Source organism: Pelophylax lessonae (assembly GCF_965119305.1).
Source record: "Pelophylax lessonae genome assembly, chromosome: 4".
In the NCBI taxonomy this organism is placed as follows: Eukaryota; Metazoa; Chordata; class Amphibia; order Anura; family Ranidae; genus Pelophylax; species Pelophylax lessonae.
The window spans coordinates 428,595,987-428,618,458 of record NC_138771.1 but is presented as its reverse complement, the minus strand read 5'-3'; the positions used below and the strand labels follow the sequence as shown (position 1 = coordinate 428,618,458).

The window sequence follows — 22,472 nt, the reverse complement described above, 5'->3', positions numbered from 1 at the left end:
TGAATACAGCCATTACATCTAAGAATTGGTAAGCTGCAATATAATACATGTTTGCTATTGGGTTTAATACCACTTTAGGATTTAGCAACTAAAAATAAGAACCCTTTATGAAATAAGACCAATCATTCTTTAACCACTTAAAGACCAAGCCTTTTTTTGACACTTTTTGTTTACAAGTTAAAATCAGTATTTTATGCTAGAAAACTACATAAAACCCCCAAACAGTATTTTTTTAGCAAAGACTCTGGAGAATAAAATGGCGGTCATTGCAATATTTTTTGTCACGTGGTATTTGCGCAGCGGTCTTTCAAACGCCATTTATTTGAAAAAATCACATTTCATTGCATTAAAAAAAAAATAAACAGTAAAGTTAGCCCATTTTTTGTATATTGTGAAAGATGATGTCACGCCGAGTAAATAGATACCCAACATTTTATGGTTTAAAATTGCGCACACACGCTGAATGGCGACAAACTACGGTCAATAAAAATCTCCATAGGCGACGCTTTAAAATTTTTTAACGGTTACCAGTTTAGAGTTAGAGTGTAGCTCTTTTTTTTAAATTATTACTTACGCTCTAGCGATCACGGCAAAACCTCACATGTGTGGTTTGAACAGCGATTTCATTTGCGGCACGACTTCAGTATACTTTTCTTTTGTGCGTGAGCTAACGGCGACGGGGCAGCTAAAAATTTTTTTTCCTCTTTATTTGATTTTTTTTTAATTTTAACACAGGTTTTTTAAAAAAAAAAAAAAAATCGGATCACTTTTTTTGCTGTCACAAGCAATGTAAACATCCCTTGTGACAGCAATATGCAGTGACAGGTACTCTTTATGGAGGGATCGAGGACCCTAGACCCCTCCATTACACTTCCATGTATTCAAAATGCCGAAAACTGCATTTTTGAATACACTCACTTTTTAAAACTGCCGACTTTAGCAGCCGAGTAACCCGCATGTGACGTCATGGACGTCGCCTCCGGGTTACGTCATCGGAGACCCGATCAAAGCCACATCTGGCTTAGATCAGGACTCCATCCAGCCGACAGATGTGTTGGCTGAGTGCTCGGGTGTCCCGGTGGGACAGGAGACCCGAGCAGAGCCGCGGAAGGCAGCGGGGGGGGGACGTCCCCCCCGCTCGCAGGGGTAACGATCGAGCGGCTCCCGAGCTGCATCGGTCATTACCCCCGGAAAGCCGACCGCCGACTCTAAAAAACGGTACTGGGGTGATGCCTCTAGCTAGAGCAATCGTCCCGGTACAACCACACAAAGTCAGTCGACGTAGGTCTACGTGGCTGGTCATAAAGTGGTTAACACTATATTTGAAATGATAAAAAAAGAACATTCTTCTTTATGTTGATATATTTTTCTGAGCAATGTGACTACATCTTAGACTATGCCCATTTTTTTTTTCCAGGGGGTTTGGTCTCCTGTGCAATGTTAGAAAATTTAAAGAGATATAGGATGCACTAAGAGTGCTGGTCCTCTGATGGTCTAGTAACTATACAGTAGTTGTATGAAACAGCTTGCTAATAATCAAGAGAATTTTTGGTAATTAATATTTTGAAAAATCATTACAATAAAATAAAATAACAGAAAATTTAAAATCATTATAGACCTCCTCTGATTTGCAAACACTGTATGGGTCAACACATCCTTTATAACAAACATATCTGGAACATTGTTTTCAACAATGCAGAATAATTAAATATGATAGTTTGAACATACCTGTAAAATAAGAATGTCATCAGCTATAGGGTCTCTTATGTTTTCATTACCAATTCCTGAATCATCCGCATCAATGAGTCTATCTACAGGAACAACTGGAACACACTGCTGAGTTTTAAGGAAAGCAAATTCCTTGTCCATTGAATCCAGAGTTGGACAAACATTGTATGTGTAGGGCAGCTGCAATGTTCCATTGTTAAACTGGGAAATAAATCTGGGATCTACAGTATGATATAAGTGTGTATTCACAGGGCCAAAGGAAGGCAAAGATTTGGACTCTCTGCATTTGGAGACCACAGCGACGATCACAGTCAATACAAACAGAAAAGTAATCAATGACAAGGCAATCACCAGGTACATTTGTAAGTTCGACTGAGAGTCCAGTTTGCTTGGCTGTTTGTTTATTTCAGGAATTATCTGCTGAAAATTATCAGCAATCACCAGGTTTAGAGTCACAGAAGCAGACAGGGGTGGGTAGCCATTGTCTTTTACTATGACCACAACTTTATGTTTTAAATAATCTCTATCATGAAAAACATTTGATGTTTTGATTTCCCCAGTGTACTGATCAATAGTAAAAAGTGATGGCTCAGAAGCTTGCAAAAAATAAGACAACCAGGCATTGTGTCCAGAATCCGCATCCACTGCGACCACTTTGGATACCAAGGAACCTTGTTCAGATGACCAAGGCACAATCTCAAAGACAGGGCCATCACTGTCTCTTGGTGGGTATAGGATGACTGGTGGGTTATCATTCTGGTCTACCACACAAATTTTTAGCGTTGTGCTGCTGTTCAGTGATGGAAATCCATTGTCTTTGGCAATAATCTGAATGTTGAATTCTCTGCATTGCTCATAATCAAATGATTTTTGTGCATAAATGACTCCGGTCACTGGATTTATGGATACATGCAAGGATATGAGATCTTTGTCATTACTGTTCTGTACTATAAAGTAAGTCAGTTTTGCATTTTCTTCACTGTCAATATCTTTCGCTTGAATATGAAATATGGAAGCTCCTGGTAAATTATTTTCTGGAACAAATGCAGTGTAAGTCAACTTCTCAAATATAGGTGCATTGTCATTAACATCTGCCAAGTCCAAATAGATGACTTTTTCAAAAGACAATAGAGGAGAACCCTTATCAGATGCTTGAACGGTGATGTTATAGGATGATAATTTTTCTCGGTCCAGAGTATCTTTTGTAACAATTTTGTAGAAATTACTTGCTGATGACACTAATTGAAATGGAATATCCCCAATGATTTGACACTGAACTTCTCCATTTTCTCCTGAGTCTTTATCACGAACTGCAATGAGCGCCACCACAGTTCCAGGGGATGTGTCTTCAGGAATAGGAGAAGACAGGGAGGTGAGGGTTATCTCAGGAACATTGTCATTCTCATCCAATATCTCTATTAAAACTTTGGCATGGGCAGCCAGCCCTCCTCCATCCATGGCTTGTACAGATATTTCATAGTGTTTCTTCATTTCATAATCTAAATGTCCCTTTGTCCTAATGTCTCCATTCTTGTGATTAATTGTAAACATCTGGAGAATGTTATTTGCCCGGGTACGGAATGAATATGTAATCTGTGCATTTACACCTTCATCTTCATCAGTTGCCCTGACCTGCAGAACTGTGGAATTTATAGGTACATTTTCCTGAATGCTTATTTTATAAACTTCTTGGGTAAATATAGGTGTATTATCATTAAAATCAGTGATGGCAATCTTAATTAGCACAGTGCCTGTTTGTACAGGATTTCCTCCATCGAAAGCTGATAGAATTAGTTCATGATAATTCTGTGTCTCTCGGTCTAGAGGCTTTTCTAGAACCAGTTCAGGAAATATACTGCCATCAGAGCTGATCCTTTCTCCTAAGACAAAGTGCTCATTTGGACTCAGCTTGTAGCTCTTCAGTGTATTAATTCCTATATCCAAATCCTCAGCTTTCTGCAAAGCAAACTTTGCTCCTGGTGAAACAGATTCACTTATTTCTATTCTAATTGTTTCATCCAGAAACGTTGGTGGATTGTCATTAATATCTTGAATTTCAATCCTAACATTAAATACATTTAAAGGATTCTCAGCCACAGCATCAAAGGTCAGGACACAATCAGCTGCAGCCCCACACAGTGTCTCTCTGTCTATCCTCTCTGCAATAAAAAGGTCTCCATTCTCCAGATTGATACTGAAATATTTTTCAGAAACCTCAGACACAATACGGAGTTTTCTTGCTGTGATATCCTTCACATTCATTCCAAGATCTTTCACTAAATCACCAACAACTGAACCTTTCCTCATTTCTTCTACAATGGAATAATGAATCTGAGCTGAGACCGAATGACACAACCAGGAAAATAATAAAATCACTACTTGCCATCTGATTTCCAGGGGTGACTGTGGTTGATGCATTTTCAAGACATCCATCCCTTTTGTTGTTTGGAATATATAAGAAGAATTCCTTATAGAATGTATAATCCTTAACTGAATTCAAATTCCAAAATATCGTCTTCTTTATTAGACCTGAAGCACTCCCATCTCATGCAGAAATGCTCTATAGCTACTCTTGCAGTTGTACTGCCTGTTTCATAGAGGCATGCATCTCTCACATCCTTCCCTTATTGGTTCAACAGCGGCGCTCTGAGGTGCAACTGGGGTACTACAACATTTTAGAGTTACTTTCATAAATGCAGACTAAGATTTAGGTACCTTTCATACGAGCGTTATCAGTTCTGTCATTAAAACTGATTTAAAAAAAAAACTTTAATATTCATTACTATGATTTTCTATAAACAGAAATCAAAACAAGTAACTTTGACCCTTATGAAACACACTTATATTATTCCAAAAACCTTTTTGGTCTATGATTGAGATAATGGTTGGTTCATAGTTTAAGCAAATGAAGTCAGTTCAAAGTAAAAACAATTACCATAAAGGCCACATTTAGGAGAACTGAACTTTGTGACATAGAGGGGCTGATTTTTTTAATGTGGAGATAATAAAATCGAGTGCATCTGTGCATAGAAACCAATCAGCTTTTGGGTTTTTTTTTTGTCAAAGCTTAATTGAACAATCTGAAGTTAGATGCCCATTGGCTACCATGCTCAGCTGCCCCAGATTTTGCACTCCCCAGTTTTACTATATTAACCCCGGTATGTGCTCGATTTTTTTATGATAAACATGCCCTGATCTATTGGTAAATCAGACATTTAAAATGTATTGTGTATAAAGTGTAGACTATATTTTTAGTCAAAATATTTGTGGACATAAATGTTGAATTTGGCAAGAGAGCACAACTAAACCTACTCAGTAATTGCTACATTTTGCCATTTGTGTTTCTAAATATTAGGTTTATTAAATATGAAGCCCGTTAGGTTTTTATAGATCTCTTCTCCAAAGGTTTAGAGAGAGTAACTCAAATGAGAAAATAAGGGGTGAAAAGGTCACAAGAGAAGGTTAGGGAAAGGGGGTCATAAAGGGTTTGGAGGAGTGAGTCTTAGGAGGATCCAGGTGGGTAGGTCAAATGGTAAGTTGGTAATAATTGAAGGTCAGGGGTAAATAGTCACAGAACAAGGTTAGTGGGAGTAGGTCACATAGAGGGTTAGGGAGATTGGGTTAAAGGTGGTGTTAGTGTTATTGGGCTACAGGACAAAGTTAGAAAAAAATGGTTTGGAGGGCTTGGCTTCCAAAAAGAAATCCAAAAATCTAGGAAAGACTGCAGATATGTTTATTTTACTGTTATCATTTATTAATTGTATTATTATCTAATACATATTAATATTACTATACAAACAGATACACACAAAAATATTAGTCAATTGTTTTGTAATTAGCTTAAAAGCCTAGGCTGAAATAGTTAACTTTAATAAAATAATGACTTCTGGACCTCATTTCAAATTACTTTGCCTACATACGATTATGTCATCAGTTGCAGGTAGGAGGAAGTATTTACTCCTCCCTCCTAGTAAGTAGACAGCATTTTTGATCTGGCCAACTGTTGCGAAGGGTGTTTTCTTCACCAGGGAAATAATTCTTCAGTCATCCACCACAGTTATTTTCCGTGGTCTCCCAGGTCTTTTGGTGTTGCTGAGCTCATAGATGCATTCTTTCTTTTTAAGGATGTTCCAAACAGTTGATTTGGCCACACCTAATGTTTTTGCTATCTCTTTGATGGGTGTTTTGTTTTTTCAGCCTAATGATGGCTTGCTTCACTGATAGTGACAGCTCTTTAGATCTCATATTGAGAGTTAACAGCAACAGATTCCAAATGCAAATCGCACACTTGAAATGAACGCTGGACCTATTTATCTGCTCCTGGTAAATGGGATAATGAGGGAATAACACACACCTGGCCATGGAACAGCTGAGCAGCCAATTGTCCCATTACTTTTGGTCCCTTAAAAAGTGGGAGGCACATATACAAACTGTTGTAATTCCTACACCTTTCACCTGATTTGGATGTAAATACCCTCAAATTAAAGCAGAAAGTCTGCAGTTAAAGCACATCTTGTTTGTGTCATTTCAAATCCATTGTGGTGGTGTATAGAGCCAAAAAGATTAGAATTGTGTTGATGTCCCAATATTTATTGACCTGACTGTAGGTGTCCGATCTGTCCGCCGCAATGTCGCAGTCCTGCTATAAATCGCTGATTGCCGTCATTACTAGTAAGAAAAAAAATATATATACATTTTTTCCCCAAGTTTGTAGACACGATAACTTTTGCGCAAACCAATCAATATATGCTTTTTGGATTTTGTTTTTACCAAAACATGTAGCAGAATACAAATTGGCCTAAAATGATGAACAAATTTGATTTTTTTTATTGGGAATGATATATAGCAGAGAGTAAAAAATATCATTTTTTTTTCAGAATTGTCGCTCTTTTTTGTTTATAGCACAAAATATAAAAATCGCAGAGGTGATCAAATACCACCAAAAGAAAGCTCTATTTGTGGGAAAAAAAGGACATCAATTTTATTTGGGTACAATGTTGCATGACCACCCAATTGTCAGTAAAATTAACACTGTGCCGTATTACTTAAAATGGCCTGATCATTAGGGGGTTAAACCTTCCGGTCCAGAAGTGGTTAATGCTATATTTTTAGAAATTATAAAAAAAAAACATTTTGTATATATGTTCCTTTTTAACATCTCTTTTAGTGTAAATTTTGTTAAAAAAGCTAACTTTCAACACTATGTGCAGAACCCTGATCACATAGATTTAATGGTTAAGAGTTTTGAATAACACTTTTAAAGCAGAATTAATCCCACCAATATACCTGCTTTTATGTCAAGGCATGCAGTAAATTATAACTGCTACAGTTTCTAGTGTGCTTATGTTAACTCTCATCCCAACTGCTAAGCCACCAAATGGCTGGTGTCATAGCTGATCACATGTGTAGGCATCCGCAGATCAAGCATTAGCTAATATGACAGCTTCCATAGCTGTTTAAAGGATAGGGATGTTTATTTACACTTTGACCATATGCTGACTGCCCTATAGCAGTTTTACTGTGCGCCATAATATGTATATATATGTAATCCTGCACTACAGCCTGCAGGGGGTGCACACGTGCCGCTTCTGCTGTGATTATTTACAGCAGAAGCCGATCTGCAGTTGCTGGGCACTCAATGTCTTACCGAACCCGCCAATCCTTGGGCAGAGACTCAGAATAGAGCTATGCCTTTGTCAACAAGGCAAAGTTCTTTTCTGACGGGGGAGGAGGGGGAATAGGGGGATGGAATTTGCGTGTGGACTAAAATCTATCTCTTCCCCTGGTAAAAGTAGCACACATAGCAAACACAAACACTGGCTAGGCACACAGTCAATCCTTTGATCTCCTTAGATGTTTAACCCCTTCCCAGTCAATGTCATTAGTACAGTGACAGTGCATATTTTTAGCACTGATCACTGTATAAGTGTCACTCGTTCCCGCAAAGTGTCAAAAGTGTCAGTTAGTGTGAGATTGTCTGCCATTACTAGCATAAAACAAAAAATAATAAAAATTCAATATACGCTTATTGGGAATTTTTTTTACGAAAATCATGTGGCAGAATACATATTGGCCTACATTTATGAAGATATCAGATTTTTTAAATTTTTTTATTGGATATGTTTTATAGGAGAAAATAAAAAAATATTGTTTTTTCTCAGAACTGTTGGTATTGTTTTTTGTTTATAGCGCAAAAAATAAAAAAGGAATGGTGATTAAACACCACTAAAAGAAAGCTCTATTTGTGTGAAAAATATTACATCAATGTTATTTGGGTACAGCTTTACACTATCGCGCAATTGTCAGTTAAATTAACACAGTATCACAAAAAGTGGCCTGGTCATGAAGGGAGGTAAATCTTCCAGAGGTCAAGTGGTTAAATTATTTTTCATTAAAATATATTCATATTAAACATATTTATATTAAACATGAAAAAATTTGTCTAATGCGACTACATTGTAGGTTATGACCATTTATATTCCTAGGGGGTTTGGTCTCCTGTGCAATACTAGAAAATGAAAAGAGATATGGGATGCACTATGAGTGCTGGTCTTATGATGGACTGAAAACTTTTCATTCCTTATGGTTTACAATTTCTATAGTATGAAATTGCTTGCTATTATCAAGATAATTTTTGTAACTATTATTTTACCAAATCATTAAAATAAAATAGAATAACAGAAAATTGAAAATCATTATAGACCTCCTCTGATTTGTCAACACCATATGGGTCAATACAGACTTCATAAAACATCTCTGCAACATTGTTTTAAAGAATGCAGACTAATTAAATATCATAGATTGAACATACCTGTAAAATAAGAATGTCATCAGCTATAGGGTCTCTTATGTTTTCATTACCAATTCCTGAATCATCCGCATCAATGAGTCTATCTACAGGAACAACTGGAACACACTGCTGAGTTTTTAGGAAAGCAAATTCCTTGTCCATTGAATCCAGAGTTGGACAAACATTGTATGTGTAGGGCAGCTGTAATGTTCCATTGTTAAACTGGGAAATAAATCTGGGATCTACAGTATGATATAAGTGTGTATTTACAGGGCCAAATGAAGGTAAAGATTTGGACTCTCTGCATTTGGAGACCACAGCGACTATCACAGTCAATACAAATAGAAAAGTAATCAATGACAAGGCAATCACCAGGTACATTTGTAAGTTTGACTGAGATTCCAGTTTGCTTGGCTGTTTGTTCATTTCAGGAATTATCTGCTGAAAATTATCAGCAATCACCAGGTTTAGAGTCACAGAAGCAGACAGGGGTGGGTAGCCATTGTCTTTTACTATGACCACAACTTTATGTTTTAAATAATCTCTATCATGAAAAATGGTTGATGTTTTGATCTCCCCAGTGTACTGATCAATAGTGAAAAGTGATGGCTCAGAAACTTGCAAAAAATAAGACAACCAGGCATTGTGTCCAGAATCTGCATCCACTGCGACCACTTTAGATACTATGGAACCTTGTTCAGATGACCAAGGCACAATCTCAAAGACAGGGCCATCACTGTCTCTTGGTGGGTATAGGATGACTGGTGGGTTATCATTCTGGTCTACCACATAAATTTTTAGAGCTGTGCTGCTGTTCAGTGATGGCAAACCATTGTCTTTGGCAATAATCTGAATGTTGAATTCTCTGCATTGCTCATAATCAAACGATTTTTGTGCATAAATGACTCCAGTCACTGGATTTATGGACACATGCAAGGATATGAGATCTTTGTCATTACTGTTACTTACTATGAAGTAAGTCAGTTTTTTATTTTCCTCACTGTCAATATCTTTCGCTTGAACACGGAATATGGAAGCTCCTGGTAAATTATTTTCTGGTACAAATGCAGTGTAAGTCAACTTCTCAAATATAGGTGCATTGTCATTAACATCCGCCAAGTCCAAATAGATGACTTTTACAGAAGACAAAAGAGGAGAACCCTGGTCAGATGCTTGAATGGTGATGTTATAGGATGACATTTTTTCTCGGTCCAGAGTATCTTTTGTAACAATTTTATAGAAGTTACTTGCTGATGACACTAATTGAAATGGAATATCCCCAATGATTTGACACTGAACTTCTCCATTTTCTCCTGAGTCTTTATCACGAACTGCAATCAGTGCCACCACAGTTCCAGGTAACGTGTCTTCAGGAATAGGAGAAGACAGGGAGGTGAGGGTTATCTCAGGTACATTGTCATTCTCATCCAATATCTCTATTAAAACTTTGGCATGGGCAGCCAGCCCTCCTCCATCCATGGCTTGTACCGATATTTCATAGTGTTTCTTCATTTCATAATCTAAATGTCCCTTTGTCCTAATGTCTCCATTCTTGTGATTAATTGTAAACATCTGGAGAATGTTATTTGCCCGGGTACGGAATGAATATGTAATCTGTGCATTTACACCTTCATCTTCATCAGTTGCCTGGACCTGCAGAACTGTAGAATTTAAAGGTATATTTTCCTTAATGCTTACTTTGTATACTTCTTGAGTAAATATAGGTGTATTATCATTAAAATCAGTGATGGCAATCTTAATCATCACAGTGCCTGTTTGTACAGGTTTTCCTCCATCGAAAGCTGATAGAACTAGTTCATGGTAATTTTGTGTCTCTCGGTCTAGAGGCTTTTCTAGAACAAGTTCAGGAAATATACTGCCATCAGAGCTGATCCTTTCTCCTAAAGCAAAGTGCTCATTCGGGCTCAGCTTGTAGCTCTTCAGTGTATTAATTCCTATATCCAAATCCTCAGCTTTTTGCAAAGCAAACTTTGCTCCTGGTAAAGCATATTCACTTATTTCTAATCTAATTGTTTCATCCAGAAACGTTGGTGGATTGTCATTTATATCTTGAATTTCAATCCTAACATTAAATACATTTAAAGGATTCTCAGCCACAGCATCAAAGGTGAGGACACAATCAGCTGCAGCCCCACACAGTGTCTCTCTGTCTATCCTCTCTGCAATAAAAAGATCTCCATTCTCCAGATTGATACTGAAATATTTTTCAGAAACATCAGACACAATACGGAGTTTTCTTGCTGTGATATCCTTCACATTCATTCCAAGATCTTTCACTAAATCACCAACAACTGAACCTTTCCTCATTTCTTCTACAATGGAATAATGAATCTGAGCAGAGACTGAATGACACAACCAGGAAAATAATAAAATCACTACTTGCCATCTGATTTCCAGGGGTGACTGTGGTTGATGCATTTTCAAGACAGCCGTTCCTTTTGTTGTTGGGAATATATAAGAGGAACTCCTTGTAGAATGTATAATCCTTATTTGAATTCAAATTCCAGAATATCGTCTTTGTTAGACCTGAAGCACTCCCATCTCATGCAGAAATGCTCTATATCTATTCTTGCAGTTGTACTGCCTGTCTCATAGAGGCATGCATCTCTCACATCCTTCCCTTATTGGTTGAACAGCGGCGCTCTGAGGTGCAATTTGGGTACTACAACATTTTAGAGTTATTTTCATAAATGCAGACTAAGATTTAGGGACCTTTCATACGAGCGTTATCAGTTCTGTCATTAAAACTGATTTAATAAAAAACTCTGGTCCTTTAATGTTCATTAATATCATTTTCTAATACTCTTGAAAAAAACAGAAAGCAAAACAAGAAACTTTGTACCTAATGAAACATACTCATATTATTCTAAAAGCTTTTTGGCCTAAGATTGAGATAATGGTTGTTTCATAGTTTAAGAAAATGAAGTCAGTTTAAAGTGAAAACAATTGCCACAAAGGCCACATGGCCATAGGGCCAGAACTGAACTCTGTGACATGGTGGGGTTAATATACTAAAACTGGTGACTATACAATCTAGTGCATCTGTGTATAGCAACCAATCAGATTCCAGGTTTTTTGTCAAAGCTTAGTTGAACAAGCTGAGGTTAGAAGTTTATTGGCTACCATGTACAGCTGCACTAGATTTTGCACTCTCCAGTTTTAGTAAATTAACCCTGATTTTTTTTAATTTTTTTTTTTTTATGATGAACATGCCCTAATCTTCTGGTAAATCAAAGACATGCATTGTGTATATAGTGTAGACTATGTGTTTAGTGAAAATATGTGTGGACGTAAACATCAAATTCAGCAAGAGAGCACAACTAAATATCAGGACTTTCTATATTTTGCAGTTCGTGTTAATAAATAATAGGTTTAATAAATATAAAGGCCGGTTTTTCTAGATCTCTTCTTCAAAAATGGGATAAGGTTAGGGAGAGTGGCTCAAGGAGAAGATAAGGAGCGAAAAGGTCACAGGACAAGGTTAGGGAAAGTGGGTCATAGAAGGTTCAGAGGAGTGAGTCACAGGAGGATTCAGGTGGGTGGGTCACATGGGACAAGTGGGTCATAATGGAAGGTTAGGTGTAAACAGTCACACAACAAGGTTAGTAGGAGTAGATCAAAGAGAAGGTTAAGGAGAGTGGGTACAGGCCAGGGTTGGGCTGAGTCAGTCACAGTATAAGCTTGGTGTTAGTGGGTCACAGGACAAGGCTAGGGGCAGTGGGATAAAAGACAAGGTTAGAAAAGAATGGTTTATAAGGCATAGCTTCCTAAAAACAAACCAAAAATTCAGGACAGTGTACAGACATGTTTATTTTACTGTTATTATTTATTAGTGTATTATTATATAATAAAAAGTCTCATTAAATTATTATACAAGCAGATGCACACAAAAATATTAGTACATTTTTTTTTTTTTTTTTTAGAAAGAGCTTTAAAAACCTAGGCTTAAATAGTTAACTGCAATAAAATAATGACTTTTTAAACAAAATACGTATGCAAACTTTTTCCATTTGTGCCCTTATTGACTCAAGATAGAATCTGGTATGTGCTATATGAAAAGAAGGAGCTTACATTACATTGCTGATTCCACCTTAGGTATACCAGACCAAAAAGGGTTTATTGAGCTGAGCTTCCTAACCTCAGTGACTTTACAAGTCTACATGAATACATTGGTGGCATGTCTCAATATACAGCAACATTATTAACTTTGAAAAAAAAAAAAGAAAAAACCTTACTTGTATCAGTAAAAGACTGTCCTGAACCTCCTTTGAAATGACTTTGTGTACATGCGATTATATCATCAGCTGCAGGTAGGAGGAAGTATTTACTCCTCCTTCCTTGTAATCAGACAGCATTTTTATAACTTTGTAACAATGTAAGAGACTGCAGACAGGGCTGATCTGTGTCAAACACTAGTTTAAAATAAATTCCAGGTTCGGATATTTTATAAATACTTGCATTGGCCCAGCTTGGACTATTGTAACTACATATCATACCTGGTCAATATTCTTGGAAGCTAGAAATCACTGAAGTAGACACTGCTACTATCGTGATCTCCACTTGCTTCCAGGTCCATGCCTCTAACAATGTCAAACTTATGACAAAATGCGTTGGGTGGTGTCTATCGTGATGTCACCACATACAGCGGCTGTCGGCTATAAGGACTTTGTAACCGATACTTTGCCAAGCTGCAGCTTTTATAACATAGAGACATATAACATGTCATTTTCTTCAGAAATGTGAGAGCAATGTAGTATGTTTTTACTAAACGCTTACCATTATATACTACATTATGATTTTTATGTCATATATGCCCCCTTATTTATAGAGTGAATTTGAGCAGTCAACGATGTCTGTCCTATCAGTGTGGATCGGTTTGCGATTTATCCCCTAAAGCGTTTTTTGGGTTTTTATTTGATTGAAAGCCTACAACAGCTGGTAAGCAGCCATTTTTACTATCACTTCTGCTGGACATTTGGGAAGTCCTTTTCTGCCTGTCTAATCTCACATGTGTGAATAACTGTGTCCTAACATTTGACATTGAACAGTGCTACAGCTGTACAATATTATAAGTACTATTATTCATTGAAATGGCCATTTTAAGACAAGCAGCAAATGTTCCTTAGTTATATTAATACACCTTTACATCCAGGTCAGAATACAATATAAGTCTCAGATTTTTTATCTTGTTTTGCTGTCTGTGTGCTGAGAAAATCTTTCTTTTTTGTGGTTATTAAAACATGGGTAGCAAAAAAAAAAAAAAAAAAACACTTTTTCACCATGACAAAAAATGAGAAAAAGTCAGCAAAGACTAAAAATAAAACCTGGCAGGGTTCTAACCCACCCCTCTACAATACAATTTGAAAATAAAGTTCAAAATAAAATGACAGAACTTCCAATTTACATGCTAATTTTTATGTAGATTAACTCATAGCAAGCAATAAAAATGCACTGGCCTTCAGGAATTGGGATTATTTGCTTAAAGCGGTATTAAACCCCAAACCAAAATGTAATACATTGCAGCTTAACAATCATTTAGGCATGGTGGCTGCATTCGTTTTCATTATTTTTTCAGGTTTTTTCCCCCTGTTTTCCCCTGGGGATCTGGCCAGTAACACACCTACTGCAATAGAGTGGCCCAACTCTGGGTGAATTAGCACAGGGGGTACTTTGGATTGCAGTATTATCAGTCTGGGGGAGGGTTAGATATGCTAGCAGATTTAAATACAATAACAAATTTAAGCCAGACTCCAGCTAATACTTTATAAGCAGTTTTGGGATAAAGGTTTTGCATACACAAATATAATCTGATCATTGAAAGCACCCCTGCCAGAGTTAAATGGTTAGTCCAATCTCTGTAACTGGTATCCTTTTGAAAAACAATAGTTTTACTGGCTGGATCACCAGATGAAAATAAAAGAAAAAAAAAGTCTAAAAGAGAAAACTAATTTAGGCATCACATCTAAAAATTGGTAAGCTATAATATAATATAATATAATATAATATAATATAATATAATATAATATAATATATGTTTGCTTTTGGGTCTAATACCACTTTAGGAATTAGCAACTAAAAATAAGAACCCTTTATGAAAAAAGACCAATTGTTCTTAATGCTATAGTTTCAGAAATGATAAAAAACATTTTGTATATGTGTTCCTTTTAAACATCTCATTGATTGTAAATTTTGTTAAAAAGTAAACGTTCCTATCAACACTCATGTGCAGAACCCTGGCCACGTAGATTTATTGGTTAGGAATTTAAACAATAATTTTAAAGCAGAATTAATTCCACACGATATACCTGTTTTCTAAGTCAGACATTCAAAGCATGCAGTAAATTATAACTACTACAGTTTCTAGTTTGCTTATGTTAACTCTCATCCCAACTGCTAAGCCATCAAATGGCTGGAGTCATAGCTGATCACATGTGCGGGCAACTTCAGTTCAAGCAAAGGCTATTATGACAGCTTCTTTAGCTGTATAAAGGATAGGAAGGTTTATTTAGACTTTAACCACTTTTTGAAGGCCCTATAGCAGTTTTACTGCTACACGGCGGCAGCTATGCGCTATATCACATATATATATATATATATATATATATACGTGATCCTGCACTTCTGCCTGCAGGGGGCGCACATGTGATGCTGGCGCACTACTTCTGCTGTGATTATTTACAGCAGAAGCCGATCTGCGAATGTTGGGCAATCAATGTCCGTCAGCACCCACCATTTGTCTGGCAGAGACTCAGAACAGAGCTCTGTCTATGTAAATAAGGCAGAGTTCTGTTCTGACAGTGTGGGGGGGGTGGATTTTGTGTTCCTGCAGGGACTAAAATCTATCTCTTACCCTGGAAAAAGCAGCACACATAGCAAACACAAACACTGGCTATGCACACAGTCAACTCTTTGATCTCCCTAGAGGGAGCACTGATCACTGTATTAGCGTCACTGGTTCCCGTGAAGTGTGAACATTTTAGTTATTGTCCGATTGTCTGCAATTACTAATATAAAAAAAAAAAATTCCAGTATATATCCCATAGTTTGTAGACACTATAACATTTGCGTAAACCAATCACTATACTCTTTTTGGGATTTTTTTTTTTTTTTTTACTAAAAACAAATAGCAGAATACATATTGGCCTACATTTATGAAGAAAATAGATTTTTGTAATTTTTTTTATTGGATAGCAGATCTATAGCGGACTTTTCTGTTTATAGTGAAAAAAATAAAAAATGCAGTGGTGATCAAATACCACCAAAAGAAAGCTCTATTTGTGAGAAACCAATGACATCAGATTTTTTTGGGTACAGTTTCACACGACCGCGCAATTGTCAGGTAAATTAACAAAGTGCCGTATGGCCAAAAGTGGCCTGGTCATGAAGGGGGTAAATATTCCGGAGGTCAAGTGGTTACATTTTTTTTTCCACAAACATAAAAAACTTGTCTAATGCGACTACATCGTAGGCTATGATCATCTATTTTCCCAGGGGGTTTGGTCCCCTGTGCAGTGTTAGAAAACTAAAAGAGATATGGGATGCACTATAAGTGCTGGTCTTATGATGGTCTAAAAAACTCTGGATACCTTATGGTCACAAGAGTTTACAATCTCTATTGTACGAACCTGCTTGCTATATCCAAGATAATTTTTGTATCTATCATTTTACCAAATCATTAAAATAAAATAAAATAAAAATTGAAAATCATTATAGACCTCCTCGGATTTGTCAACACCATATGGGTCAATATAGACGTTATAACAAACATGAAAAAAGTATATAGTGGGTGGGCGCTGCTTAGCAATGTAAATATGTCTCTGGAAGGGTTATAATTGTGTACCATAAAGTGCCTAATGCTCAAATAATCAAGGTGCTATAGGGTGCATAACCAGTGTTTGGTAAAGGTGAAGGCAAGTAAAAGCAAAAAACCAATTTAGTATCATTGAAATAAATATTTCCGTTATAATAACAGTGATCAAAAAAGTGAATGGTGCTCTTTAAAGTGCTTCACAACTGTACTTTATACACAAAATACTGCTAGTAGAAAAAATGTGTATAAAAATGAAAAAATAAAGCATAAAGATCAGTTCCTTTAAAAGTTCATCATACACTCGTAAAGTGACAGGTGCTCTTTAAAGTGTTACAACTATTTGTTTTGATAAGTGCTGGTTGCTGGTGTTCCCCCTCTTGTGCCTCACTCACCAGAGATCTCACCCCTCTTAGGGGTAACCAGCATCTACAGCAATCAATATTTGGGACAGCAGACCTGGGATCCACATCTGAATAACAACCAGTGAGTGTCTGGAGCGGCAGACCTAAGGTTCATATGCGGTGGTATATCTTTGCTCCTTTTACAAAAAATCGCCCATAGTGCAAAATTGTATGGTTCCATTATTTAAAATACATACTAATGCACTTACACCAAGCTGGCATGTACACAGCATGAGAGAATACAGGAAGTCCGGGTAGTGGTATGTTCAATGGACTCTACCAGAAGTGACGCAATTACGGTGGTAGCTCCGCCCCTCCGAGTTTCGTCACAATTACTTTATCAGGAGTGGCCTGATGATGTCATTGTGACAAAACGTGGAGGGGTGGAGCTACCAACATCATCGCGTCACTTCCAGTAGAGTATGTGGAACGTACCACTACCCGCACTTCCTGTATTCTCTCATGCTGTGTACACGCCGGCTTGCTGTAAGAGCATTAGTATGTATTTTACATAAAGGAATCATACAATTTTGCACTATGGGCAACTGTTTCTCATGTTTTTACATGTAAAATGAGGCAAAAGGGAAAAGATGTACCACCGCATGTGAACCTTAGGCCTACCGCTCCAGCCACTGGTTGTCATTCAGATGTGGATCCCAGGTCTGCTGTCCCAAATATTGATTGCTGTAAATGTTGGTTACCCCCAAGAGGGGTAAGCTCTCTGGTGAGTGAGGCACAAGAGGAGGAGCACGCTTGTGGAACACCAGCAACCAACACTTATCTAAAAAAAATGGTTGGAACACTTTAAAGAGCACCTGTCACTTTACGAGTGTATGATTAACTTTTAAACTTTTTTTATGCTTTATTTTTTTCATTTTTTAAATTTTATACACATTTCTTCTACTACCAGGCTTTAGTGTATAAAGCACAGGTGTGAATCCTTTTAAAGAGCACCAGTCACTTTTTTGATCACTGTTTTGATCACAGGAATATTTATTTCAATGATACTAAATTGCTGTTTGTTTTTTGCTTTTACTTGCATTCACCTTTACCAAACACTGCTTATGCACCTATAGCACCTTATTTATTTGAGCATTAGGCACTTTATGGTACACAATTATAACCCTTTCAGAGGCATATTTACATTGCTAAGCAGAGCTCACCCACTATACATTTTTCATTATAAAAACATTCCCCTTTCTCAGGGATGTTTTTTAGGGGGGCAGCAGCTTTTTTAAGGTTGACCCAACACCATACATTGCGCGGAACTAGCTTTTAGCTTTTTTTTGTTTTTAACAAACATATCTGCAACATTGTTTTCAAGAATGCAGAATAATTAAATATCATAGATTGAACATACCTGCAAAATAAGAATGTCATCAGCTATATGGTCTCTTATGTTTTCATTACCAATTCCTGAATCATCCGCATCAATGAGTCTATCTACAGGAACAACCGGAACACACTGCTGAGTTTTTAGGTAAGCAAATTCCTTGTCCATTGAATCCAGAGTTGGACAAACATTGTATGTGTAGGGCAGCTGTAATGTTCCATTGTTAAACTGGGAAATAAATCTGGGATCTACAGTATGATATAAGTGTGTATTCACAGGGCCGAAGGAAGGCAAAGATTTGGACTCTCTGCATTTGGAGACCACAGCGACTATCACAGTCAATACAAACAGAAAAGTAATCAATGATAAGGCAATCACCAGGTACATTTGTAAGTTTGATTGAGAGTCCAGTTTGCTTGGCTGTTTGTTTATTTCAGGAATTATTTGCTGAAAACTATCAGCAATCACCAGGCTTAGAGTCACAGAAGCAGACAGGGGTGGGTAGCCATTGTCTTTCACTATGACCACAACTTTATGTTTTAAAGAATCTTTGTCATGAAAAACGATTGATGTTTTGATCTCCCCAGTGTACCGATCAATAGTAAAAGGTGATGGCTCAGAAGCTTGCAAAAAATAAGACAACCAGGCATTGTGTCCAGAATCTGCATCCACTGCGACCACTTTAGATACTATGGAACCTTGTTCAGATGACCAAGGCACCATCTCAAAGACAGGGCCATCACTGTCTCTTGGTGGGTATAAGATGACTGGTGGGTTATCATTCTGGTCTACCACACAAATTTTTAGAGCTGTGCTGCTGTTCAGGGATGGCAATCCATTGTCTTTAGCAATGACCTGAATGTTGAATTCTCTGCGTTGCTCATAATCAAATGATTTTTGTGCATAAATGACTCCTGTCACTGGATTTATAGATACATGCAAGAAATTGGGATCTTTGTCATTACTGTTACTTACTAATGAGTAAGTCAGTTTTTCATTTTCTTGACTGTCAATATCTTTTGCTTGAATATGAAATATGGAAGCTCCTGGTAAATTATTTTCTGGTACAAATGCAGTATAAATCAACTTTTCAAAAACAGGTGCATTGTCATTAACATCCGCCAAGTCCAAATAGATGACTTTTTCAGAAGACAAAAGAGGAGAACCCTTGTCTGATGCTTGAATGGTGATGTTATAGGATGACATTTTTTCTCTGTCCAGAGTATCTTTGGTAACAATTTTAAAGAAGTTACTTGCTGATGACACTAATTGAAATGGAATATCCCCAATGATTTGACACTGAACTTCTCCATTTTCTCCTGAGTCTTTATCACGAACTGCAATCAGTGCCACCACAGTTCCAGGGGATGTGTCTTCAGAAATAGGAGAAGACAGGGAGGTGAGGGTTATCTCAGGAACATTGTCATTCTCATCCAATATCTCTATTAAAACCTTGGCATGGGCAGCCAGCCCTCCTCCATCCATGGCTTGTACAGATATTTCATAGTGTTTCTTCATTTCATAATCTAAATGTCCCTTTGTTCGAATGTCTCCATTCATTTGATTAATTGTAAACATCTGGAGAATATTATTTGCCAGGGTACTAAAAGAATATGTAATCTGTGCATTTACTCCTTCATCTTCATCAGTTGCCCTGACCTGCAGAACTGTGGAATTCAAAGGTATATTTTCCCTAATGCTTACTTTATATACTTCTTGGGTAAATATAGGTGTATTATCATTAAAATCAGTGATGGTAATCCTAATCACCACAGTGCCTGTTTGTACAGGATTTCCTCCATCAAAGGCTGATAGAATTAGTTCATGGTAATTTTGTGTCTCTCGGTCTAGAGGCTTTTCAAGAACTAGCTCCGGAAATATACTGCCATCAGAGCTGATCCTTTCTCCTAAGACAAAGTGCTCATTAGGACTCAACTTGTAGCTCTTCAGTGTATTAATTCCTATATCTAAATCCTCAGCTTTCTGCAAAACAAACCTTGCTCCTGGTAAAGCATATTCACTATTTTCCAGTCTAATTGTTTCATGTAGAAACCTTGGTGGATTGTCATTTATATCTTGAATTTCAATCCTAACATTAAACACATTTAAAGGATTCTCAGCCACAGCATCAAAGGTCAGGACACAATCAGCTGCAGCCCCACACAGTGTCTCTCTGTCTATCCTCTCTGCAATAAAAAGGTCTCCATTCTCCAGATTGATACTGAAATATTTTTCAGAAACATCAGACACAATACGGAGTTTTCTTGCTGTGATATCCTTCACATTCATTCCAAGATCTTTCACTAAATCACCAACAACTGAACCTTTCCTCATTTCTTCTACAATGGAATAATGAATCTGAGCAGAGACTGAATGACACAACCAGGAAAATAATGAAATCACTACTTGCCATCTGATTTCCAGGGGTGACTGTGGTTGATGCATTTTCAAGACAGACGTTCCTTCTATTGCTGGAAATATATAAGAGGAATTCCTTGTAGAATGTATAATCCTTAATTGAATTCAAATTCCAGAATATCTTCTTCTTTGTTAGACCTGAAGCACTCCCATCTCATGCAGAAATGCTCTATATCTACTCTTGCAGTTGTACTGCCTGTCTCATAGAGGCATGCATCTCTAACATCCTTCCCTTATTGGTTCAACAGCGGCGCTCTGAGGTGCAACTGCAGTACTACATTTTAGAGTTATTTTCATAAATACAGATTAAGATTTAAGGACCTTTTACACGAGTATTATCAGTTCCATTACAAAAACTGATTTAAAGACATGCAATACATGTTCATTAATATGATTTTCTGACACTCTTGAAAAAAACAAAACAAAACAAAACAAGGAACACTCTAATATTGTTCTAAAAGCTTTTGGGCCTAAGATTAAGATAATGGTTGGTTTATAGTTTAAACAACAAATAAAGTAAATTTCACGTACAAACAATTACCACAAAGCCCATAGTTTCTATGTGAACTAAACTTTGTGATGTGGTATATGATACATTTTTTATGATAAACATGACCTGATCCTCTGAAAAGATGATCTACCTAAAAAAGACATTTAAAATGTATAGTGTATGCAGAGCAGATTATACGTTTAGTGGGACATAAATGTCAAATGAATTAGGGAAGAGAGCACAACAACAACAAACATTTTTTTAAATAATGGATTTAAAATATATGGATCCCATTTGATTTTTCCAAATCTCTTCTTCAAAAATTGGGCCAAAGTTAGGGAGATTGGCTTAAGGGAGAGGGTAAGGGGGAGTAGGTCACAAGAAAAGGTTAGAAGGTGTGAGGAGGATCCAGGTGGGTGGGTCACATGGGGAAACGGATCATAGGGGAAGGTTAGGGGTAAATAGCCTCACAGACAAGGTTAGGGAGAGTGGGTTACAGACCAGGGTTGGGTTAACTCGGTTACAGCATAAGTTTGGGGTTAGTGGGTGACAGAACAAGGTTAGGGGCAGTGTGACCACACTGAAGAAATGACACTTTGCTACAATGTAAAGTAGTGAGTGTACAGCTTGTATAACAGTCAAGCATGGTGGTAGGAGTGTCATGGTCTGGGGCTGCATGAGTGCTGCCAGCACTGGGAACCTATAATCGGAGACTGGGCCACAGGGCAGTATTTCAACATGATAAAAACCCCAAACACACCTCCAAGACGACCACTGTCTTGCTAAAGAAGCTGAGAGTGAAGGTGATGAACTGGCCAAGCATCTGTGGGGCATCCTCAAATGGAAGGTGGAGGAGCGCAAGGTCTCTAACATCCACTCCAGCTCCAGTGGCTACCTGTAAAACTATGGTGAACTCCATTCCCAATAGGGTTAAGGCAGTGCTGGAAAATAATGGTGGCCACACAAAATATTAACACTTTGGGCCCAATTTGGACATTTTCACTTAGGGGTGAACTCACTTTTGTTGCCAGCGGCTTAGACAATAATGGCTGTATGTTGAGTTATTTTGAGGGGGCAGCAAATTTACACTGTTATACAAGCTGTACACTCACTGCTTTACATTGCAGCAAAGTGTAATTTCTTCAGTGTTGTCACATGAAAAGATATAATACAATATTTACAGAAATGTGAGGGGTGTACTCACTTTTGTGAGATACTCAATGCACAAAAATATTTGCACCTTTCTTAGGAAGAGCTTAAACCCCTAGGCTAAAATAGTTAGTTGCAATAAAATAATGACTTTTTGAACAAAATGTGCATGTTCTACATGGAAAGGAGGAGCATGAAATTGCTGATGCCTGCCAAAGGGCTCAAAACACAGAAACATTATTAACTTTGGGAAAATAGCCCTAACTTGTATCAATAAAAGGGCATCCTTGAACTCATGTTAAATTACTTAAAAATATGTTATCAGCTGGAGG

General features: G+C 37.3%; 3 protein-coding genes across 16 annotated transcripts in view; all 3 read right to left on the bottom strand.

Moving 5' to 3' along the window:
* The window catches only part of LOC309553178 (protocadherin gamma-B2-like), a 374,843-nt gene that overhangs the window by 62,361 nt on the left and 290,010 nt on the right, over nt 1–22,472 (bottom strand). The window lies entirely within an intron of this gene.
* Nucleotides 1,705–4,146, bottom strand: LOC309554611 (protocadherin gamma-B2-like; the record flags this gene model as incomplete). Its single annotated transcript, XM_082256331.1, has 1 exon — nt 1,705–4,146. The coding sequence occupies one exon, from the start codon at nt 4,144–4,146 to the stop codon at nt 1,705–1,707; it is 2,442 nt and encodes an 813-aa protein (XP_082112457.1).
* LOC309553599 (protocadherin gamma-B2-like) lies at nt 4,295–11,074 on the bottom strand. The gene is made up of 2 exons (XM_082254881.1): nt 8,540–11,074; nt 4,295–4,393 (listed from the first exon to the last, which is right to left on the bottom strand). Exons 1-2 carry the CDS (start codon nt 10,955–10,957, stop codon nt 4,361–4,363), a joined length of 2,451 nt encoding a protein of 816 aa, XP_082111007.1. The 5' UTR covers nt 10,958–11,074; the 3' UTR covers nt 4,295–4,360.

Excerpts from the sequence above, each read along its gene's own strand:
- LOC309553599 (XM_082254881.1), bottom strand. The coding sequence starts at position 10,957 with ATGCATCAACCACAGTCACCCCTGGAAATCAGATGGCAAGTAGTGATT. Across the intron at positions 4,394-8,539 it reads ATGACATTCTTATTTTACAG|TACCCCAGTTGCACCTCAGA; the intron begins GTATGTTCAATC and ends AAAATGTTGTAG.